At 43.3% G+C, this 20,099-nt stretch overlaps 1 protein-coding gene across 1 annotated transcript in view; it reads right to left on the bottom strand.

Annotated features, from left to right (window-relative positions):
- The window catches only part of ntsr1 (neurotensin receptor 1 (high affinity)), a 58,596-nt gene extending 38,791 nt beyond the window's left edge, over positions 1 to 19,805 (bottom strand). Inside the window, exon 1 of the mRNA XM_061696517.1 lies at positions 19,075 to 19,805. Coding sequence (XP_061552501.1) covers positions 19,075 to 19,776 — 702 coding nt within the window. The 5' untranslated portion in view covers positions 19,777 to 19,805. The remainder of the gene's footprint in view (positions 1 to 19,074) is intronic.
- Positions 19,806 to 20,099: the final 294 nt, after the last annotated feature.

A 20,099-nucleotide genomic window follows, 5' to 3' on the forward strand; every position in this document is an offset into this window, starting at 1 on the left:
CTGGTTGCCAGCCAATCGCAGGGCACATATAGACAAACAACCCTTCACACCTATGGCCAATTTAGAGTTTCAATCAAATTCAAATCAATGAAACTACCATGCATACATTTGGAATGTGGGAGGAAACCGGATTACCCGGAGAAAACCCACAAACTTGATTTGAACCCACAACCGATTTCTGAAATATTAATACCAATGGGATAAAATTGGAGGTGTAGGCTAACGGCCAAATCCATTAGCGGAGTTGTTGATTCCAAAGAGCAGCATAATATTAGCTATGAGAAGGAGAGCTACATCCACGCTGTGGCAACTCCTGCGGGCACTATTGTTCCAAACAATATGACATTGACATAGAAAAAAAGTGATCCTATAATATTGGAAAGAGTAATTTTCCCCATGGTCGATCAAGGAAATAATGTCAAATGCGTCAAATCCCTTGTTTGTTTGTTTTTGTTTATGTTTGATGGGAACCTTTTGAGGTCAGACCGCGTCGGATCCACTTGCTCACTAGAAGTGGCTTGCTTTGGAAGAGACGCGACTGGTGTCAGAACCATAAGATAAGAGCCATGATAAATGATAAGGGACAAATGGAAAATGCCAAGTGTGTGGTGGGCCACAAGTGCATTAGTAGAAGCAGAAGCAGGTCAGAGTGGAGAGGGGGACAGCTGTGCAAGCAAGCCACTGCATTTGGGCTTTTCTGTTACGGGTTTCACCGTCAACGTCCTTCAAAAAGTCAATGTGTGTAAATGTCCTCAAAGCTTCACTAGCGCAAAGATTATGTCTCTGTGAGCTCCTTATTTAATGAAGAAATAATAATTAAAAAAAAGATTCCTACGGTTTATCTCTCTTAAATGTCTAACTTCCTGGCTGGGGGTGTTTTCATGCTATTAACAACCAGTAGAGGGCCTATTTATCTTTTCCTGAGGCAGCCTGCTCTCATAATTGCCGTGACCCGGTTGTTTTTATCTAAATAAACATCGATCTCACTTTCAGCAGGGAGCAATGCAAATATTTGCACAACTTGACAATGCTTATTCAAAGGCTCCGCATAGACTGTTATAGCACGTCGCCCACAGGATTTTACTGCATATAGAAACAATAGCATGTTAATGCATCTGGCTCTTGTTGGTCTGCAAGAAGTAATGGATGATGTCAAATGAAAGATTTTTGATGGAGAGGAAAACATGCATCCTCCCATTTGACTCAAGAGCAACATCAACCTCATTAATGTCATGTTTTCACACACAATAGGTTGAAATACTTTAAGTCTCATGGTATTTGGAGATTCTGAGCTTTTGAGATAATTACATTTAATTGATAGGTTGCAAATAAAAAAATTTCATTTAAATCAGGTACATCTATCCAGCATGAGTGCGCACATCTGTGACAACTACTCATTGAAGATGATGACATTGGGTCTTGCGTTTTTAATGACAGTCTCCCTTGCTTTGGGAATGGCTTGAGCGCGACAACCGGTAATCACAATGAACTGCACCTTCATTCTAAAGGACTTAATTTGTAAGTAACACTAATTAAACCCAAACAATAACCCCTCATTTGGCAATCTCCGTACTGTTTGGAAGCAGGTTTGTCATTTCCACAACCGTTTCCGATCTCAGCGACAGATTAGTTGCCAGGCCTACATCTTGTGGCATCTACTAAACTTCTGTGCAAGTGGTGGAGAACATTCAATGAAGGATTATGATAATCCATCCATCCATCCATCCATCCATTTTCAACACTGCTTATCCTGGTTAGGGTCGCGGGACGCTGGAGCCTATCCCATCTGACTTCAGGCGAAAGGCGGACTACACCCTGAACTGGTCGCCAGTCAGTCGCAGAGCACATATAGACACGGACAACCATTCGCACTCACATTCACAAAGTCACTGAGTGGAAACTGAACCCACGCTGCCTGCACCAAAGTCAGGCGAGTGTACCACTACACCATCAGTGACTCAGATTATGATAATAACAATTCATTTTATTTATTGGCACATTTCAGGGCCCTCAAGGAAAACGTGCTAACAGTAAAAGAAAAATAAGCAGTTCAATAAAAATAACATCAATTATCAATGATGCAATAAATTAATTAATCAATTAAAATAGAAAATGGTATAGATAAGAGTGGGCTAAGATAAATGACTGATGTCAGAGTGAGTAGGCCAGTGGTGGGCAACATAAATGATGAAGATGGAGACCAGATGTATGACAAAAATGTAATTTTAAATCTGGACAAAATATGTTTTATTTTTCTAACCAATGTAGATCACACTATTTTAATACATTTCAGGTTCAAATGCATGTATAAAAGATCCACTCTTCAACAACAAAAGGTTTAAAGCAAACAGCAAACCACGTGATTCCCCCCCCAGTGTAGAGCTTTTGTCCATAAAAATTAGCATTCAAAGATGGCACAAAATTGCTGAAGAGCAAACCAACCACAAAGTGCAAGAACTAATTTTGTGATTTTCCCCCCCCCCCCACCAAAATCAACTAACTCAAAGATCTGTTGCTGCATGTGTCATGGGTGTGTGTTCCGGTTGTTGTTTTCCCCCGGTCTCGTACACACCTGCTCCTGAGAGCATCTTCACCACCTGTGCCTCGTTCACCCTAATTACCCCTTGCATTTAACCTCGTGTCTCATTCTTTCTCGTCGCCAGTTCGTTGTACCTTGTCGTCGCGTTCCAGCATTCCTTGTTTCCACGTCACAGACTCACAGTAAGACTAGACCCTGTTCCGATTATCGACCTCGCCTTTTTGCCTCACGTTTTTGGATACTGTTGTCTTTTTTGGATTGCCTGCCTGTGTACCGACCTCTGCCCGTATATTAAACCTCTCTTTTTGAAACTGTCCATTTGTTTTGGAGTCGTGCATTTTTGGGTCCTATCCTCTGTTCCGTTCACGACAGAACGAACTGACCATAACATGGACCCAGCAGACTCAGAACCGGTGCGCAAAGCCCTTCAAGCGCAGGGTCAAGCAAGCTGAGCAGCTTGCTGCCCTCCACCTTCATCTAGAGGGACTATCAGAACATCAGGACAATATGATGAGACGGGTGGCGTCACAGTTTGAAGTTCTTATGAAAATGATTCAAAAGAAGGAACCAGTTGGCACAACACCCGATACCGCCACGGTACCAATGTTTTCATGTGAAGCAGTTACCATGCAACCACCTGCCACCTCTGCTGCTGTCTGCCCACAGCTCTCTCGACCGGAGAGGTTCTGGGAATATTAAGCCGTTCATCACTCAGTGTGAACTCCACTTTGAGCTGCAGGCAGCTGCCTTCCCCACAAAAATCTCTTTCGTCATTTCCCACCTGACTGGTCGTGCGGAGGCGTGGGCTACTGCTGAATGGAGCCGCAATTCCCCCGCGTGTCATTCGTGGGCTTTTTTCGTAAAGACTATGGAGCATATTTTTCAATTTTCCACATCAGATCGTGAGGCAGCTCGCTCCCTTGTCACCTTACACCAAGGCAAGCGCAGGGTTTCAGATTACGCGATTGAGTTTCACATTCTAGCAGCTGAGAGTCAGTGGAATAATTGGGCACTAAAAATGGAAAGCCAGATGCTTTATCGCGCATTTTTTGTGCAGAGAATTCTTTGTCCAACCCTAAAACCATTTTGCCCAAGTCCTGTTTCGTTTCTGCTTTTGTTTGGGACATTGAGACTGCGGTAAAGGAGGCTCTGAAGAGCACTCTTAGCCCTGAAAATTGACCTGAAAACAGGCTTTATGTGGTTCCGACCTTAAGGGGAAGAGTCATCCACTGGGCTCACACTAACCACACTGTATGTCACCCAGGCATTGCCAAGACTCAATCTGTGGTCAAACAGCGCTTTTGGTGGCCCAATGTTAGAAGCGATGTTACCAATTATGTCAATGCTTGCCAGGTATGTGCGGCTAACAAGTCCTCTCATAAACGTCCTTCTGGGGAGTTGCGACCCCTGCCAATACCACAACGTCCTTGGTCAGACATTTCCGTGGGCTTGAACCAGGACCTGGAGACTGGGCTCCAATGTCTCCCTTCACAGGAGCCACGATCCTGGTCTCACAAACTGGTTTGGGTCGAATTCTCTCACAATTCCCTCCCCTCTGCATCCACTGGTCTATCGCCTTTTCACGTTGTGCATGGTTACCAACCATCTCTATTTCTTGCCATAGCCCCAGAGTCCACAGTTCCAGCGGCATTGACCTTGGTGAGACGCTGCAGGAGGACCTGGGAGCGAGCCCGCCAGATGCTGCTGTGCCAGGGACGGTCCTACAAGACCACAGCTGACTGTAGGAGGACACCGGCCCCGAACTACAAAGTGGGTCAGCGGGTTTGGCTCTCCACCAAGTATATTCCACTCCGGGTGGAGTTCCATCATGGGTGTGTGTTCCGGTTGTTGTCTTCCCGCTGTCTCGTACACACCTGCTCCTGAAAGCATCTTCACCACCTGTGCCTCGTTCACCCTAATTACCCCTTGCAATTTACCTCGTGTCTCATTCTTTCTAGTCGCCAGTTCGTTGTACCTTGTCGTCGCGTTCCAGCATTCCTTGTTTCCACGTCACAGACTCACAGTAAGACTAGACCGTGTTCCGATTATCGACCTAGCATGTTTGCCTCAGGTTTTTGGATACTGTTGCCTTTTTTGGATTGCCTGCCTGTGTACCGACCTGCCCATATATTAAACCTCTCTTTTTTAATCTGTCCATTTGTTTTGGAGTTGTGCATTTTTGGGTCCTTTCCTCTGTTCCGTTCATGACAGAATGTCATTAAAAATTCCATAGTAGGCTGACTCACTGTTCACTGCATTGTTGAAAGAGCACTGCTCAAAATCTGCCCTGGTCGAAATGATACATAATGATAACCAAGCCATTGGCGAAGCAGGATGTGGGGTGGGATGAGACGAGAAATTAATTAGTAATTCTTAATACTTGGGGTATTTTTTATGAAAGCATGTTATACACACATTATTAAGGCACCTGGGAATTGTTTTCAATTGTAAAAAAGGAATGTTTCCTTGAATTGGACATAGAAAAGGTGTATTTTCTTCTAAAGTGACTGTAGTCACCGCAAAAAGACAGTATTAAGAGTGTTTTTGCAAAATGAATGTACAACCTGAGACAACATGCAAGTGTCCAAGCTGGTCCGCCAAAATTTCAGATCATTAAAGTTGGTGCTCTTAGGTTACCATAACAATTACCGTGATGTTATTCTCCTTACTACAAGCCAGTGTAGCATCCACATAGTTATTAAACAGTTCCTTCTGGCTACAATTAAATTAATTTGAGGGGATTCATCTGTTTTTTTTTTTATGATCCAATGTGGTCGAGTTGGGTTCCTGTTAAGGATAACCACACACGAGGTGACCGGACATCATGCAGTCGGGAATGATGTTGAACAACTACTTTTTAGACTAACAACAAAGAAAGACATCATTTTAGCAGGGGCTATTAGTTTAGGTGATTGTGATGTTTATACACTCAACAGCCACACACATTCAGTAGCTGTGATTGTGTTGAGAAGTCAAATTCTGGCAGTTGTCCTAGCTTGCGGGAGGAATAATTGCATCGATTATATGAAATTATCATGCAATGGAATGAAACCTCTGTGGTGTGTTCTTTTAATATCCATGTGCAGACAGCATGCAGCAGGTGCAAGCAGTGATTATCTCTAGTTGTTGCAGTATTCGTCCCAGTGGTGGTGAAATATTGAATGGGGCACTGTGTGAGACCCCTTAATTCCCCCCAGCCCCCTCATCTTTCTCCCCATCATCATTGCTAAATGGTAGTGTAGGCTGGCACAACCACTGTTGCTGGCACAACCACCTGTTGCCATAAAGTACAAATAGATGACGTTAAAATTTCCTCACGGGAATATACACTGGGTAGGGAATGTTTTCAGACCCCCTTAAATGTTTCACTCTTTTTATATATTGCAGCCATTTGTTAAAATCATTTAAGTTCATTTTTTTCCTCATCAATGTACACACAGCACCCCATATTGACAGAAACAAAACTTAATTGTTGAAACTTTTGCTGATTTATTAAATAAGAAAAACTGAAATATGACACAGCCATATGTATTCAGACCCTTTGCTATGACACTCATATATTTAACTCGGGTGCTGTCCATTTCTTCTGATTATCCTTGAGATGGTTCTACACCTTCATTTGAATCCAGCTGTTTGATTATTCTGATTGGACTTGATTAGGAAAGCCACACACCTGTCTATATAAGACCTTACAGCTCACAGTGCATGTCAGAGCCAATGAGAATCATGAGGTCAAAGGAACTGCCTGAAGAGCTCAGAGACAGAATTGTGGCAAGGCACAGATCTGGCCAAGGTTACAAAAACATTTCTGCTGCACTTAAGGTTCCTAAGAACACAGTGGCCTCCATCCATCCATCCATCCATTCATCCATTTTCTGAGCCGCTTATCCTCACTAGGGTCGCGGGCGTACTGGAGCCTATCCCAGCTATCATCGGGCAGGAGGCGGGGTACACCCTGAACTGGTTGCCAGCCAATCGCAGGGCACATACAAACAAACAACCATCCGCACTCACATTCACACCTACGGGCAATTTAGAGTTGTCAAATAAACTACCATGCATGTTTTTGGGATGTGGGAGGAAACCGGAGTGCCCAGAGAAAACCCACGCAGAACATGCAAACTCCACACAGGCGGGGCCGGGGATTGAGCCCCGGTCCTCAGAACTGTGAGGCAGACGCTCTAACCAGTTGTTCACCGTGCCGCCACAGTGGCCTCCATAATCCTGAAATGGAAGATGTTTGGGACGATCAGAACCCTTCCTAGAGCTGGCCGTCCAGCCAAACTGAGCAATTGGGGGAGAAGAGCCTTGGTGAGAGAGGTAAAGAAGAACCCAAAGATCACTGTGGCTGAGCTCCAGAGATGCAGTCAGGAAATGGGAGAAAGTTCTAGAAAGTCAACCATCATTGCAGCCCTCCACCAGATGGAGCTTTATGGCAGAGTGGCCCGACGGAATCCTCTCCTCAGTGCAAGACACATGAAAGCCCGCATGGAGTTTGCTTAAAAAAACACCTGAAGGACTCCAAGATGGTGAGAAATAAGATTCTCTGGTCTGATGAGACCAAGATAGAAATTGTTGGCCTTAATTCTAAGTGGCATGTGTGGAGAAAACCACGCACTGCTCATCACCTGTCCAATACAGTCCCAAAAGTGAAGCATGGTGGTGGCAGCATCATGCTGTGGGGGTGTTTTTCAGCTGCAGGCACAGGAAGACTGGTTGAAATCGAAGAAAAGATGAATGCGCCCAAGTACAGGGATATCCTGGACAAAAACCTTCTCCAGAGTGCTCAGAACCTCAGACTGGGCCCAACGTTCACCTTAAAAAAAGACAATGACCGTAAGCACACAGCTAAAATACCGAAGGAGTGGCTTCAGAACAACTCCATGACTGTTTTTGAATGGCCCAGCCAGAGTCCTGACTTAAACCCATTTAGGCATCTTTGGAAAGACGTGAAAATGGCTGCCCACCAACGTTCACCATCCAACCTGACAGAACTGGAGAGGATCTGCAAGGAGGAATGGCAGATGATCCCCAAATCCAGGTGTGAAAAACATTCCCAAAAAGACTCGTGGGTATATTAGCTCAAAAGGGTGCTTCTACTAAATACTGAGCAAAGGGTCTGAATACTTATGGCTGTGTGATATTTCAGTTTTTCTCTTTTAATAAATCTGCAAAAATTTCAACAATTCCGTTTTTTTCTGTCAATATGGGGAGCTGTGTGTACAATAATGTGAAAAAAAATGAACAATGACTTTAGCAAATGGCTGCAATATAACAAAATGAAAAATTTAAGGGGGTCTAAATACTTTCCGTACCCACTGTATAATAAGTATCTATAGTGGTATACACAGAATGCAAGGTATGGAATAATATAAAATGTGTCTATTGCTATGGGTATGTACAGTATCTACAGGCTGTGCACCAGCTGTGACCTAGACGAATACAACACAAAGTGCATGCAATAAATCCCCCAAAAATAAATAAAATGGTTATAAGGTCATAATACATCAAATGTGCAAGCAATTAATAGGACGTATGGAACTCTATTTTCGTGAACAGCGTAATTCAGCTTACCAAAATAGTCTTACACAGCGGTCTCCCTTGCGCCAAGATTTAGACATGGTCTGAGTTGGGCTACATTTACATCGACTTTCTGCCACCAAATTGTCATTCCACCAAGCATATGTCCAAGGATACTCTCTCTGCTGCTTCAGAATGCCCAGCTTGGCACAGACTTGTCTGCCAAATTGGCAAACATGCACAGGGAGCCAAAAATCAGGATATGCAGTCATTTGCGCCCCCCCCCCACAGATGCGGCATCCACGAAAATACAGCCTTATGTCTACAAACTGACATTTCTAGATTCTCAGTCAATAGACAAAAAGCAGATGTATGATGAGACATAAAGCTTGTTGATCCACTTTGGCAGGAAGCATGAGAGGAATTCTGAGACCAGTTCATGGGCGATTCCACAATACGAACGCAATGAGTGGCATTGCAATGTATTGTGGATTCACTTTTCTATGAGTGACCCTGCTCGCTTGCCGTACTGTGACTGTGGGATTGTATCATAGTGTACTCGTTGGGCTCTAGTTATTTACAAATATGTACATATTTTACCGATATGTCATGGCATTACCCATAGCATTTTATGTGGGAAGGGGTCATCGTTGCTGCTCCCCCAGCCATGCTGCACACTTTGCACATACCAATTACTGCCACTGATTCTTCTTGTGAGTTGGGTCACACATTTATCACCTCATGAGGTTCATCGCGGATCGCCAACGTGAGCTGAGAGCAAACCATCGCGGAATGGAACTTGGCAAATTGGACTGTTGACCTGATTCAGAGAGCCTGCAACAAGGCAGTGAGTTGCTGAGAAACTTTCATGGGTCTTAAGAGGGGAAATGCGCTTAATGTCAGAGACAGATGACAAGTCGTGAAAACTTTCCGAGAACGTTATCTAAAACTGGGAACTAAACTAAACTTTGTACTAAACTGCATACTCCTAAAGTTCACATATGTGTGAATAAAAACAAAACAGACGTTTAGCAAGCAGTATAAGCAACATCTAAACATGTTTTGCAATTGAAATTCATACTTTTACAAAGTGAAGTGTAGACACAGCAGGAGTCCACTTTGTGCAATGACAACAAACCTGCCTGAAGGTGGACAGCTAGGCCATTAGTGCACACAGCAACCCTCGCTTGCAAAATGTAAATATTCATCCAGCCATTTTATATAGCACTTATCCTGTTCAGGATCAGAAGGAGCTGGAGCCTATCCCAAATGATCACAGATGTAAAGCAGATTACACCCTGGACTGGTTGTGAATAGGCTTTTCACGATCAGGATTTTTGGGGCTGATCACCGATCAGCGAGTTTAAAAAAATGATAACCGATCACCGATCCGATCACAAGATGGAGGAATGTGTCTATTTTAATGACCTGTTCATTTACTGTATATACTTGTGTACTTAATTGCTCGAAAAATTATATTTACAATAAATAATGTATCTTTGTTCCTCTATTTATGCCAGTGAGGCATAGTGACAGACAGAACAAATGATAAATGGTCTTGTATTAGATAGCAGGAAGTAAATGCAGTAACTTATGTATCCACATTTTGTGACATTTTTGTTTGTTGGTGTTCTCTGAGATTTTTCAATTGTAAAATATGTTTCTTGGCTCCATAAAGGTTGGAGATCACTGCTCTCGTCAGATCGTGTATTCTAATCAGTCAGGTCGAACCAACATTCCATGACAGAAATAATGGGTGCTAACTTACTGTAATTACTTAATTTTTAATTAAATTACTTCACCCACACCGAAACGTTTGAGCATGATTCGACAGAACGGCGGCATGTTTACGTCCATCCGTTCATGTTACCACTAGCTTGCTAGGCTACATAACGTTTTGTTGCCTGCTTGCGAGCCGTATCGTATTAAAAGTAAGTGAAAATACCTCAAGCAAGCCTTAAACGAACGTCCTCTCCTGTCCTGAGCACTGGTGACCACCAACAAACATTTTGGCCCATTTTGTCCTTATAATACAGTCGAGCCGGCTCGCTCCAGTCTTATTGTCGGTAACGAGTGTATCCGGTCGCATTTGAGTGGACAAGATAAAGCCCAATGATCGTAAAAAACGGGATGCGGTGGTATCGGAATACAAGATTTTATTGCAGTAGTCTGACAGTGCAATCGTAAAAGAGCAAATTTGTCTTGTCGTCTAATCCGGGCATTACGTGTTTCCTGTCTCTGACGTGTTGTCTGTTCCACACCGCCGACATGTTTTTTTTGTTTTGTTTTTTAAAATTAATTAATTGGCCGTCAGATATTTAAAGTACTACGTCAAAAGACACGCGACAAGGATAAAAATAAACTAGCTTTTGGATTCAAGTATACTGTGCACGATGGCGACGCGGAGTAAATGTCTTTGCGGAGCCGATCGATGACGTCATTGATCGGATCGGCAAATTATGACATTAAAGCCGATCAGCCGATCAGGATAAAATGCTAAATATCGGCTGATACCGATCAGCCCAATAAAATCGGTTTAAAGTCTAGTTGCCAATCACAGGGCACATACTGTATGGTGACAGACAACCACTCACGCGCACATGCACACAGTCACTGAGTGTGAATTGAACCCACTCTGTCAGCACCAAATTCAGGCTAGTGAACCACCACACCATCAGTGACAACATGTAAATCTATTGGAATTAATTTAGCAGAGTCAATAGCACTGAGTTAAATTCCATTATAGTTTCTCCACATCCTGTAGCCTGCAGAAAAAAAACTAAGATTTGCTCTAGCTCAGGAATTCAATTAGCCCCCTTGCAGCCTTCTTCGCCAGTTTGGTTTATGTCTTCCATCTTCTGGGAAGTCATCTCAGTCATTATGAAAAGAGGAAAATATTAACAGGCGCCCTGTTGGAAATTTTTTGGGTTGTTACTATATCTTTAAAGACTTCTGTCATGGGCGGCCTGGTGTACAACTGGTTAGCACATCTGGCTCACAGTTTTGAGGACTCGGGTTCAAATCAGACCTCACCTGTGTGATGATTGCATGTTCTCCCCGAGCCTGTGTGGTTTTTCTCCGGGTACTCCGGTTTCCTCCCAAAAACATGCATGGTAGGTTAATTGAAGACTCTAATCTGTCCGTAGGTGTAAATATGAGAATGAATGGTTGTTTGTTTATTTGTGCATTCTGATTGGCTGACGGCCAGTTCAGGGTGTACCCCACCTCTCGCCCAGAGGCAGCTGGGATAGGCTCCGACACAATAAATGGATGGATGAATTAATTTAATCAGGGAACTGTATCGCCATAAACTAGAGTTAAGTTAAAAAATAAAAGACAAACAACCCCCCCCCAAAAAAATCCTAACATGGTTATTATATCCTAATGATTACTTATTCTGTTAATTAGAATACCATAAAAAACAAAAGACATCTATAAACGGCCAAAGACAAGTATTCAGTGTGATCTCCCCTCATTTTCCACTTTTATTCATCATATACATACATGCATGCCATGCATTCCAATAAGACTGTAAAATGAAAAGGTTAATACTTACAAAGGAACCTCCAAAGTGGAGCACACCTCATTTTGTAGCATGTCGAATTAAAACACAATTATTGGGAAAAGCATGCTGCTGAAGGCTTTAGAGTTGAAAACGTACTTCACGACACCACAGTACATCGAGGAGCGACAGATGAATTGCTTTTCTTTGGCTTTTTTTGCATCAACTTTGCCAAAAGCGGAGAAAATAATAAACATGAAGTTACATGAAGTGAGCAGACTCACTTTTATAGCTGTAAGTTTCCATCAACACTTGTCTTCACTTGTTGTGTTTTGTTTTGTTTTACAGTGGTTTATTTCTTTTTTCATTTGTGTGACAGTTAAAAATGTTGAAAAGTAAGATCTGTTAAATGTGATAGGAATCATCTTTACATTAGTAATTAGACTATGTTTTATTGTTTTTATTAATATGAGCAGTGGTAAACCTATTCTTAACCTTGTGTGAGAAGAATATTGAAATGTTACTTTTACCTGTAGAGTTAAAAAAATAAAAATTAAAAATAGAAATGTGTCCTTTCCAATGGGGAAAATTGTTTAGAGGGTGACTTGTGTCCCAGAATGGATTGTGTTTGACCTCAGACATTCCACTGAAGAAAAATAATAATAATAATAATAAAGATAATAATAATAAATAAAAAATAAATAATTAAAAAATAAAAAATAAAAAAATCACACACATATATACAATTGTAAAATTTAAATGCAAAGGAATAATTAGTCATTGCTAACCTTAGTCTGTGCTTGTCCTACTATCCTGTTTTATTTTGTCAAAACTATGTGGATAAAGGTAAACAACATACAGTAGCTCAGAGCTTTACACACTACTGTATATTTTTTTTGCGATATGTTCTATAAAGAATCTCATCCTTTAAAACTGATCACAGGTATACTTCCTTTGGCAGAAGCACAAGTTGATCGATCGATCGACATAATTGTTTTGTTTTCTTTCTCTGTCTGTCTCACTTTGATATAACAAGGGGGATTTTAGTCTGGGCTGCAGTAAGGAGCAACATGTAAGACTTGTACCTTTTCCTGTTTTTGCAAGGATTTTCTTTTTTGTAATACAAACCCACAAAGACAAGATTGCTTCCTTACTTATTCTGTCAGAAAAAGATTTTCCCAAAACAATAGATAGATAATATGCCGGAGCCTATCCCACCTAGCTGCGGGCGAGAGGCGGGGTACACCCGGAACTGGTCGCCAGCCAATCGCAGGGCAATTTAGTCTTCGATTAACCTAGCATGCGTGTTTTGGGGATGGAAACCGGAGTACCCAGAGAAAATCCACGCAGGCACGGAGAGAACATGCAAACGCCACACAGTCTTGGCCGGATTTGAACCCAGGTCCTCAGAACTGCGAGAGAGATGTGCTAACCAGTCATCCACTGTTCCACCAAATATTCTATTTCAAACTGAAAAAGCAAACAAGTTTCCCCCTTCAGTGTGTGCCATATGATCAACCAGCACGTCTACAAAGAGATTGTGCACCGTTTGCTTCGTTCAGTCCGCGAGAAGAGGCAAGTGTTGTGGCAGGACCACTCGCACCTGCTCACAATATCCTGAGGATGCGACAGTTCCTGGCCAAGAACATTGCCGTTCTGGAGCAACCTTGAGTCACTACTTCCCTGACCTGGCTCAGAGTGATTTTTTTCCCTCTTCCCAAGGTCATGGGGGTCATCACGGGACCTGTTTTGTCGACGTGGATGACATCAACATGGCTGTGATGACGGAGCAGCGGAGGTTCCTAGAAGAATCCTTCCAGGAGTGCGTAAAGACGTGCCAGATAAGGCTGGGAATGCCGTTCAACTCCAGGGGGATTACTTCAAAGGGGAAAACTTGTATTTATGGATGGATTTAAAATAAATATTTTGTGACACTACTGCTGGAACTTTTCGGACACACCTTATACTTTCTTCCTGCTTTGAGGAAAATTTGATAAATTACGATAAAAGACTTTCTGAGCACATCTATTGCGTTATGGGAGCAAAAGTTAATGGTCTTTTGACAAGGTTTTCCAATTATTTATGTTAGCCACTGCCTTTTCACTCCTCAGTCGTTCAATCTTCCCCCAGTGTCCCTCGAGGTTGACAAAACATGCTTGGAGTTTTTGGGGGGCGTACACCAGCTTACACAGCCTCCTTTCTCTGACTCGCTTATAAAATGTTATTGCACCGATTTGATCATTTCCTGCTTGCCACCATCGTCCGATGCCCGAATGTCCCCAGACTGCAATGAAGCCCAAGAGATTTTATAAACAGTTGGGAACATAACATCTATAATTATTTCAATTGCATGAAACAGTCTTGTGTGGTCAAAAATGCCTCCCCTCAGGTACTGGCTACAGTATTTGCTGAAGCCAACGGCCTTCCTAAAAAGCATCAGAGGATACAAATTGTTAGCCAGTATACTGCGCCAGTGGAGTGATGAGCAGTGGCGAGTTCACATTGGGGTCGATTGAGTGGAAGAAAAAAAAAAAAAAAAAAAAAAAAAAAGCTTGTAGCTTTTCTAAGAGTATGGATTTCATTGTAAAAATTAATGTGGATCACAAAACGTCTCATCACCCTCATGGTGGGATTTTTGCAATACTGTGCTCAGTATATGTCTGTTTGTCTCCCTATTCCCAGCAGTCCCTAGTCCGTCATTCAAACCGTGTCGTGGGCATGACTGACATGAAAATATTTCATTGGCTTTTTCCATACGAAGTAAACTGGAGCTCTGACTCCAGCTCCGGTTGGCAATTTAGCATGTGATTGTTCAGTGTTACCTTCTTCTCAATGCTCCTTGCAAGTGTTTTCATTTTGTATTTGTGTATTTGAATGTATGTGTCTGATTTTGCATCGGCGACTCTTGCTTTCCTTTCTCATTTTTCACTCGAGCAACTGCATAGCTGAAGCTCACTCGTAATTTAAATTTTGGATCAAATAACGAAGCAAAAAATATTGACCAAGCGACAGCTTGTAACTTAAAAAACTTGTGAATTGGGGCACTCAAATCAAGGTGCCACTGTAATTGAAATATGAATAATCTGTTACCAGGTGGAACCTGTACTTGTCCACAAGGTTTGGTCTACCAACATTCAGATAGTATTTTACTTTTTCAGTTGAGTGGCCAATATCCCTACTACATGTAGCAATGAGATGAAAATGTCAGCTGCAGCAGATAAAAATGAAAATGGGCGGCACGGTGGACGACTGGTTAGAGCGTCTGCCTCACAGTTCTGAGGTCCCGGTTCAATCCCCGGCCCCGCCTGTGTGGAGTTTGCATGTTCTCCCCGTGCTTGCATGGGTTTTCTCCGGGCACTCCGGTTTCCTCCCACATCCCAAAGACATGCATTAATTGGAGACGCTAAATTGCCCGTAGGTGTGAATGTGAGTGCGAATGGTTGTTTGTTTGTATGTACCCTGCGATTGGCTGGCAACCAGTTCAGGGTGTACCCCGCATCCTGCCCAATGATAGCTGGGATAGGCTCCAGCACGCCTGCGACCCTAGAAGCGGCTCAGAAAATGGATGGATGGATGTAAAAAAATGTTAAAATAAATTTCAAAAATAAATAAAATAAAAACATTACGATAGCAGGAAACCTGCAGCAGACGATACTGATGAAGATTGCCCCAACAAACCATTTGGCAGCGAGCCTGGGAGTTAATGTCCCATCCCTGACTCTCTCGCCTCATTCCAAGGCTCCAACTGGGTGACAAAGCATCCGTAGAACAAGTCACATCATTATTTCCTCGATTATCACAAATCTTGTTGGGCTACTGAGTCAATGACAACTGTGTGCATTGGAAACAATATCAGGGAAGTTGGAGCTATCATTTCTACACAACTTCAATTTATATCAAGGACACAGAATGGCAGAATGTTCTTCAGAAATATTGTTTTGTTATAAAGAGAGCTATTGTACTGTGTTATGTGAGCCAGAGAGAGGTAAATAAAATTCATTCACGCTGTTATTTTAGCATGCATATTCTACGTAGCATGTAAAATGTGCAGTGTTTCGTTGGTAGTAATTAAGCCTCCAATTGATTTCCTGAAACCCTCGGAAGAAGTGGCAGGATTAAGGCTTTTTATCGAATAAAGGATTAAGTGTAATGTAGGGTGACATGAGCTCATTCATTACTGATACTGATCCGTGACTGCATTTTTCAAACTGGTAGTTGGATTAAATTTTGTAATGACATATTCATGTGGCAGCCCTGTGGCCGACAGGTTAGCACATCCACCTCACAGTTCAGAGGTTATGAGTTCAAATCCGGGCTCTGGAATTCCAGTGTGGATTTAGCATGTTCTTCGTTGTGTACGTGAGTTTTCTCCGGGTACACCAGTTTCCTCCCGCATTCCAAAACATGCAAGTTAGGTTAATTGAAGACTCTAAATCAGGGTTCCCCAAACTTTTTTCTGTGAAGGCCACATAACTAACATAGGTTCGAGCAGCCCGCGACCCTAGTGAGGAGAAGCGGTAAAGAAAATGGATGGAAGGATATCTTAACTGAACCATTTTAGAGGTTTTGTATGTTCAATACCTTAGTTTTGTTTCAAAATGGCGTTTCACATAAATGCATTTTTATTCAGTCCTCCTAGTGGGAATTTCCCACTGGAAAGTACAAACAAAAATGGCTCAGCCTGTTCCATTTCAAGCACCATTTGTTCCCCATTTTGTCTTCCTTTGTCAGTCATTTTCTGATCTTACTCCATCTTTAAATCAACTTACGCATTCTCTCTCTCTCGCTCTCTCCTTGTCGCTGTCTGCTCTGCGTGCAGTCAGTGATTTCAGTGATTACCCCCTGCGATGCAGATTTGATTGGCCGAAAGGGGTGGCGGAACACGCATGTGATTGGTCGGTATAGTTCATCACTACCGTAAAGCCTGAAATATGTCGCACCGCTTAAAATCGAAGCACCCCGTATGTATTGAATCATAACCATTTTTGGCTATGGTGTGGTACCGTTTGGGTCTGCCAGCTAGCGATCTCTATTTTAACAGATGTCGCCACAATCGAGCGAGCCACGGCAAGTCGTTTAGCTCCTCAGCACAATGGCTACTTAGGTTGCGGACTAGCGACTGGAATAAATAGTTAACTTTCACTAAAATGTCTCAGTTGTTTGAATCTACGGAGCCAACACCGTTCCGCCAGCAGCTTGCTGGGTTGTGAGTGGGGCACCAGGTATCACCACAACAATGCAAATTTATCGAGTCCGGAAAAAGTCTTGTGCCCATTGCCTTTATGGAACAATAACCCGCCATATTTTTCCTCTGATTGGTTAGCACCAAGACAGGACTCGTACTTTTAGTGGATAATGATTCACTAAAGCACTTTAGCAACACACACACAAAGGTATTTAGTCAGCCACCAATTGTGCAAGTTCTCCCACTTAAAAAGATGAGAGAGGCCTGTAATTTTCATTATAGGTATACCTCATCTATGAGAGACAAAGTGGGGGGGGGGATCCAGAAAATTACTGTCTGATTTTTAAAGAATTTCTTCGCAAATTATGGTGGAAAATAAGTATCTGGTCACCTACAAATAAGCAAGATTTCTGGCTCTCACAGACCTGTTACCTCTTCTTTAAGAGGCACCTCTGTCCTCCACTTGTTACCTGTATTAATGGCACCTGTTTGAACTCATCAGTATAAAAAACACCTGTCGACAACCTCAAGCAGTCACACTCCAAACTCCACTATGGCCAAGACCAAAGAGCTGTCAAAGGACACCAGAAACAAATTTTTAGACCTGCACCAGGCTGGGAAGACTGAATCTGCAATAGGTAAGCAGCTTGGTGTGAAGAAATCAACTGTGGGAGCAATTATTAGAAAATGGAAGACATGCAAGACCACTGATAATCTCCACGCAAGATCTCTCCCCGTGGGGTCAAAATGATCACAAGAACGGTGAGCAAAAATCCCAGAACCACACAGGGGGACCTAATGAATAACCTCCAGAGAGCTGGGACCAAAGTAACAAGGGCTACCATCAGTAAGACACTACGTGCCAGACGTGTCCCCCTGCTTAAGCCAGTACATGTCCAGGCCAGTCTGAAGTTTGCTCGAGCGCATTTGGATGATCCAGAAGAGGATTGGGAGAATGTCATATGGTCAGATAAAACCAAAATAGAACTTTTTGGTAAAAACTCAACTTGTCGTGTTTGGAGGAGAAATAATGCTCAGTTGCATCCAAAGAACACCATACCTACTGTGAAGCATGGGGGTGGAAACATCATGCTTTGGGGCTGTTTTTCTGCAAAGGGACCAGGACAACTGATCCGTGTAAAGGAAAGAATGAATGGGCCCATGTATTGTGACATTTTGAGTGAAAACCTCCTTCCATCAGCAAGGGCATTGAAGATGAAATGTGGCTGGGTCTTTCAGCATGACAATGCTCCCAAACACACCGCCCGGGCGACGAAGGAGTGGCTTCGTAAGAAGAATTTCAAGGTCGTGGAGTGGCCTAGCCAGTCTTCAGAGCTCAACCCCATAGAAAATCTTTGGAGGGAGTTAAAAGTCTGTGTTGCCCAGCGACAGCCCCAAAAGATCCCTTTTTTGACCCACTGTTGGTAAGCAATGCTGTGCTTCAGTGGGCACAGATTCGCCATGCCTTATGTGTCCATGATCATTTTTGTGCGTGTCACGCACGTCAAATGAAATCCCTCTGGTAATGATGATAGTGTGTTGGTATTGAGTGGTTGAAATTAAGAAATGTGCCACATACCAGTATACTGGTTTAAGCCAGCTACTTACATCATATCAATGGAAGACATTCTATTGCGCTGCAGGTAAAGCGCTCAGACCCCACACGGAGAGAGGTGGGACTGTGGGAGGGAGTGGGTGGAGCAAACCGTTTTTGAGGCAATGGGTTGTTAATATATTACGTTAAAACCAAGTTCCATGGTTTTACACTACTCTAGGTTAAAATGACAGTTTAAAAAATATATTTCTCTAATTTTAAGGGTGCTTCGTTATTCCCCAAAATGGGCGAGAAACACCTATGCCATGAATCACTCTTTTTTTCTCTATTTATTTTACAACAATGTGTCATCATCCAGAGGTTGAAAAAAGTAACAAGCTTATTTTGACCTGGAGTAAAAAGTACAGATAACTGTTTTCAAATATAAGGAGGAGAAGCAAAGAGTGGTCAGAAAAAATATATATACTCAAGTCAATACCAGATAGGTCGACTGAAGTACATTTATGTTGGGCCACTGGTGAAAACCAATCACAAAGCTTGCTTTTTGAACGCAGAGGATTCCTGTTCTGCACGCCAGTCCAGCAGCTAAACTAAGCAGGGAGAATCCTTTCAAAAGTGGGAGAGAATAAACTTTTTTTTTTTTGGGGGGGGGGGGGGGGGGGTCAACCAACATTTATGAGCGAATTGTCTTCATCTTACCATCAAATGCCAAATAATGGAATGACTAACTGTCAAAGTCTAGTTGAAAAACAAAGAGAGCGAGCGTCACCCACCTGGAGCACCGTCTTCATGGTGACAGGGGCCACGGTGGCGGTGCAGATGTTCTCGCCCTGACGCGCCTCCTGGCCCATGATGAAGAGCATCGGCGTGGCCAGCGCGAAGGAAGCGAGCCACATAGCGCTGATCAGCTTCTTGGTGCGGCTGCCGGACATGATGCTCTTGGCTTTGAACGGATGGCAGATGGCCATGTAGCGCTCCACGCTCAGCGAGGCGATGTTGAAAGCGGTGGCGTACGAGCAACTGTCCCGGAGGAAGTAGTAGCCGCGGCACACTGCGTCCCCGAACACCCACGGGTGGTGGAACCAGATGAAGTTGTACAGCTCGATGGGCATAGAGAGGACCAGGATGAGCAGGTCGGACACGGCCAGGCTGGCCAGATGGTAGTGGACGGTGCTTTGCAGGTTCTGCAGACTCTTTTTGCTCAGGAGGGCGTACAGGGTGATGGAGTTGCCCAGCGAGCCCACGGCGAACAGAAGCAGGTAGATGATGGTCACGATCACTTTGGAGTACGCGTCCGTGTTCACTTCCAAGTCCTCCTGGTCGAGGTCGGGTGTGCTGTTGTAATGGAAAGAGTGATTGCCCAAAAGTAGCTCCGCCAGTGCGCCGTGGCGGTGCGCGTCGCGCCCAAAACGTGTCAAGTTGAAATCCATGTCGCCTCTACTCGCATGCAGACGCACACTTTTATTCAGGAACATGGACGTCCGAACAACGTTTGACCTGAACATCAGATGGACACGATCTGTGTGGGGACTACAGAGGCGATCAGCTTTTATATTTTGCAACCAGGAGGCGTGCACCGTATGCAATTGGCGCTGCTGCTATGACGCAAAAGTCAAGCCTTTTGATTTGCGTTTTTTTTCTCCATCAACTTAGTACACATTTCAAACCAAAATCATAAACATTTACTTGTAATGGAGGTGTTACCCCCCCCCCCCCCCCCCTCTCGATGTCATACGTGTATACGTGATTATATTATGTAGCAGTGGCGGTCCTATCTTAACTGGTACCATATGCCAGA

The sequence above is a fragment of the Phycodurus eques genome, chromosome 1, assembly GCF_024500275.1.
Source record: "Phycodurus eques isolate BA_2022a chromosome 1, UOR_Pequ_1.1, whole genome shotgun sequence".
In the NCBI taxonomy this organism is placed as follows: domain Eukaryota; kingdom Metazoa; phylum Chordata; class Actinopteri; order Syngnathiformes; family Syngnathidae; genus Phycodurus; species Phycodurus eques.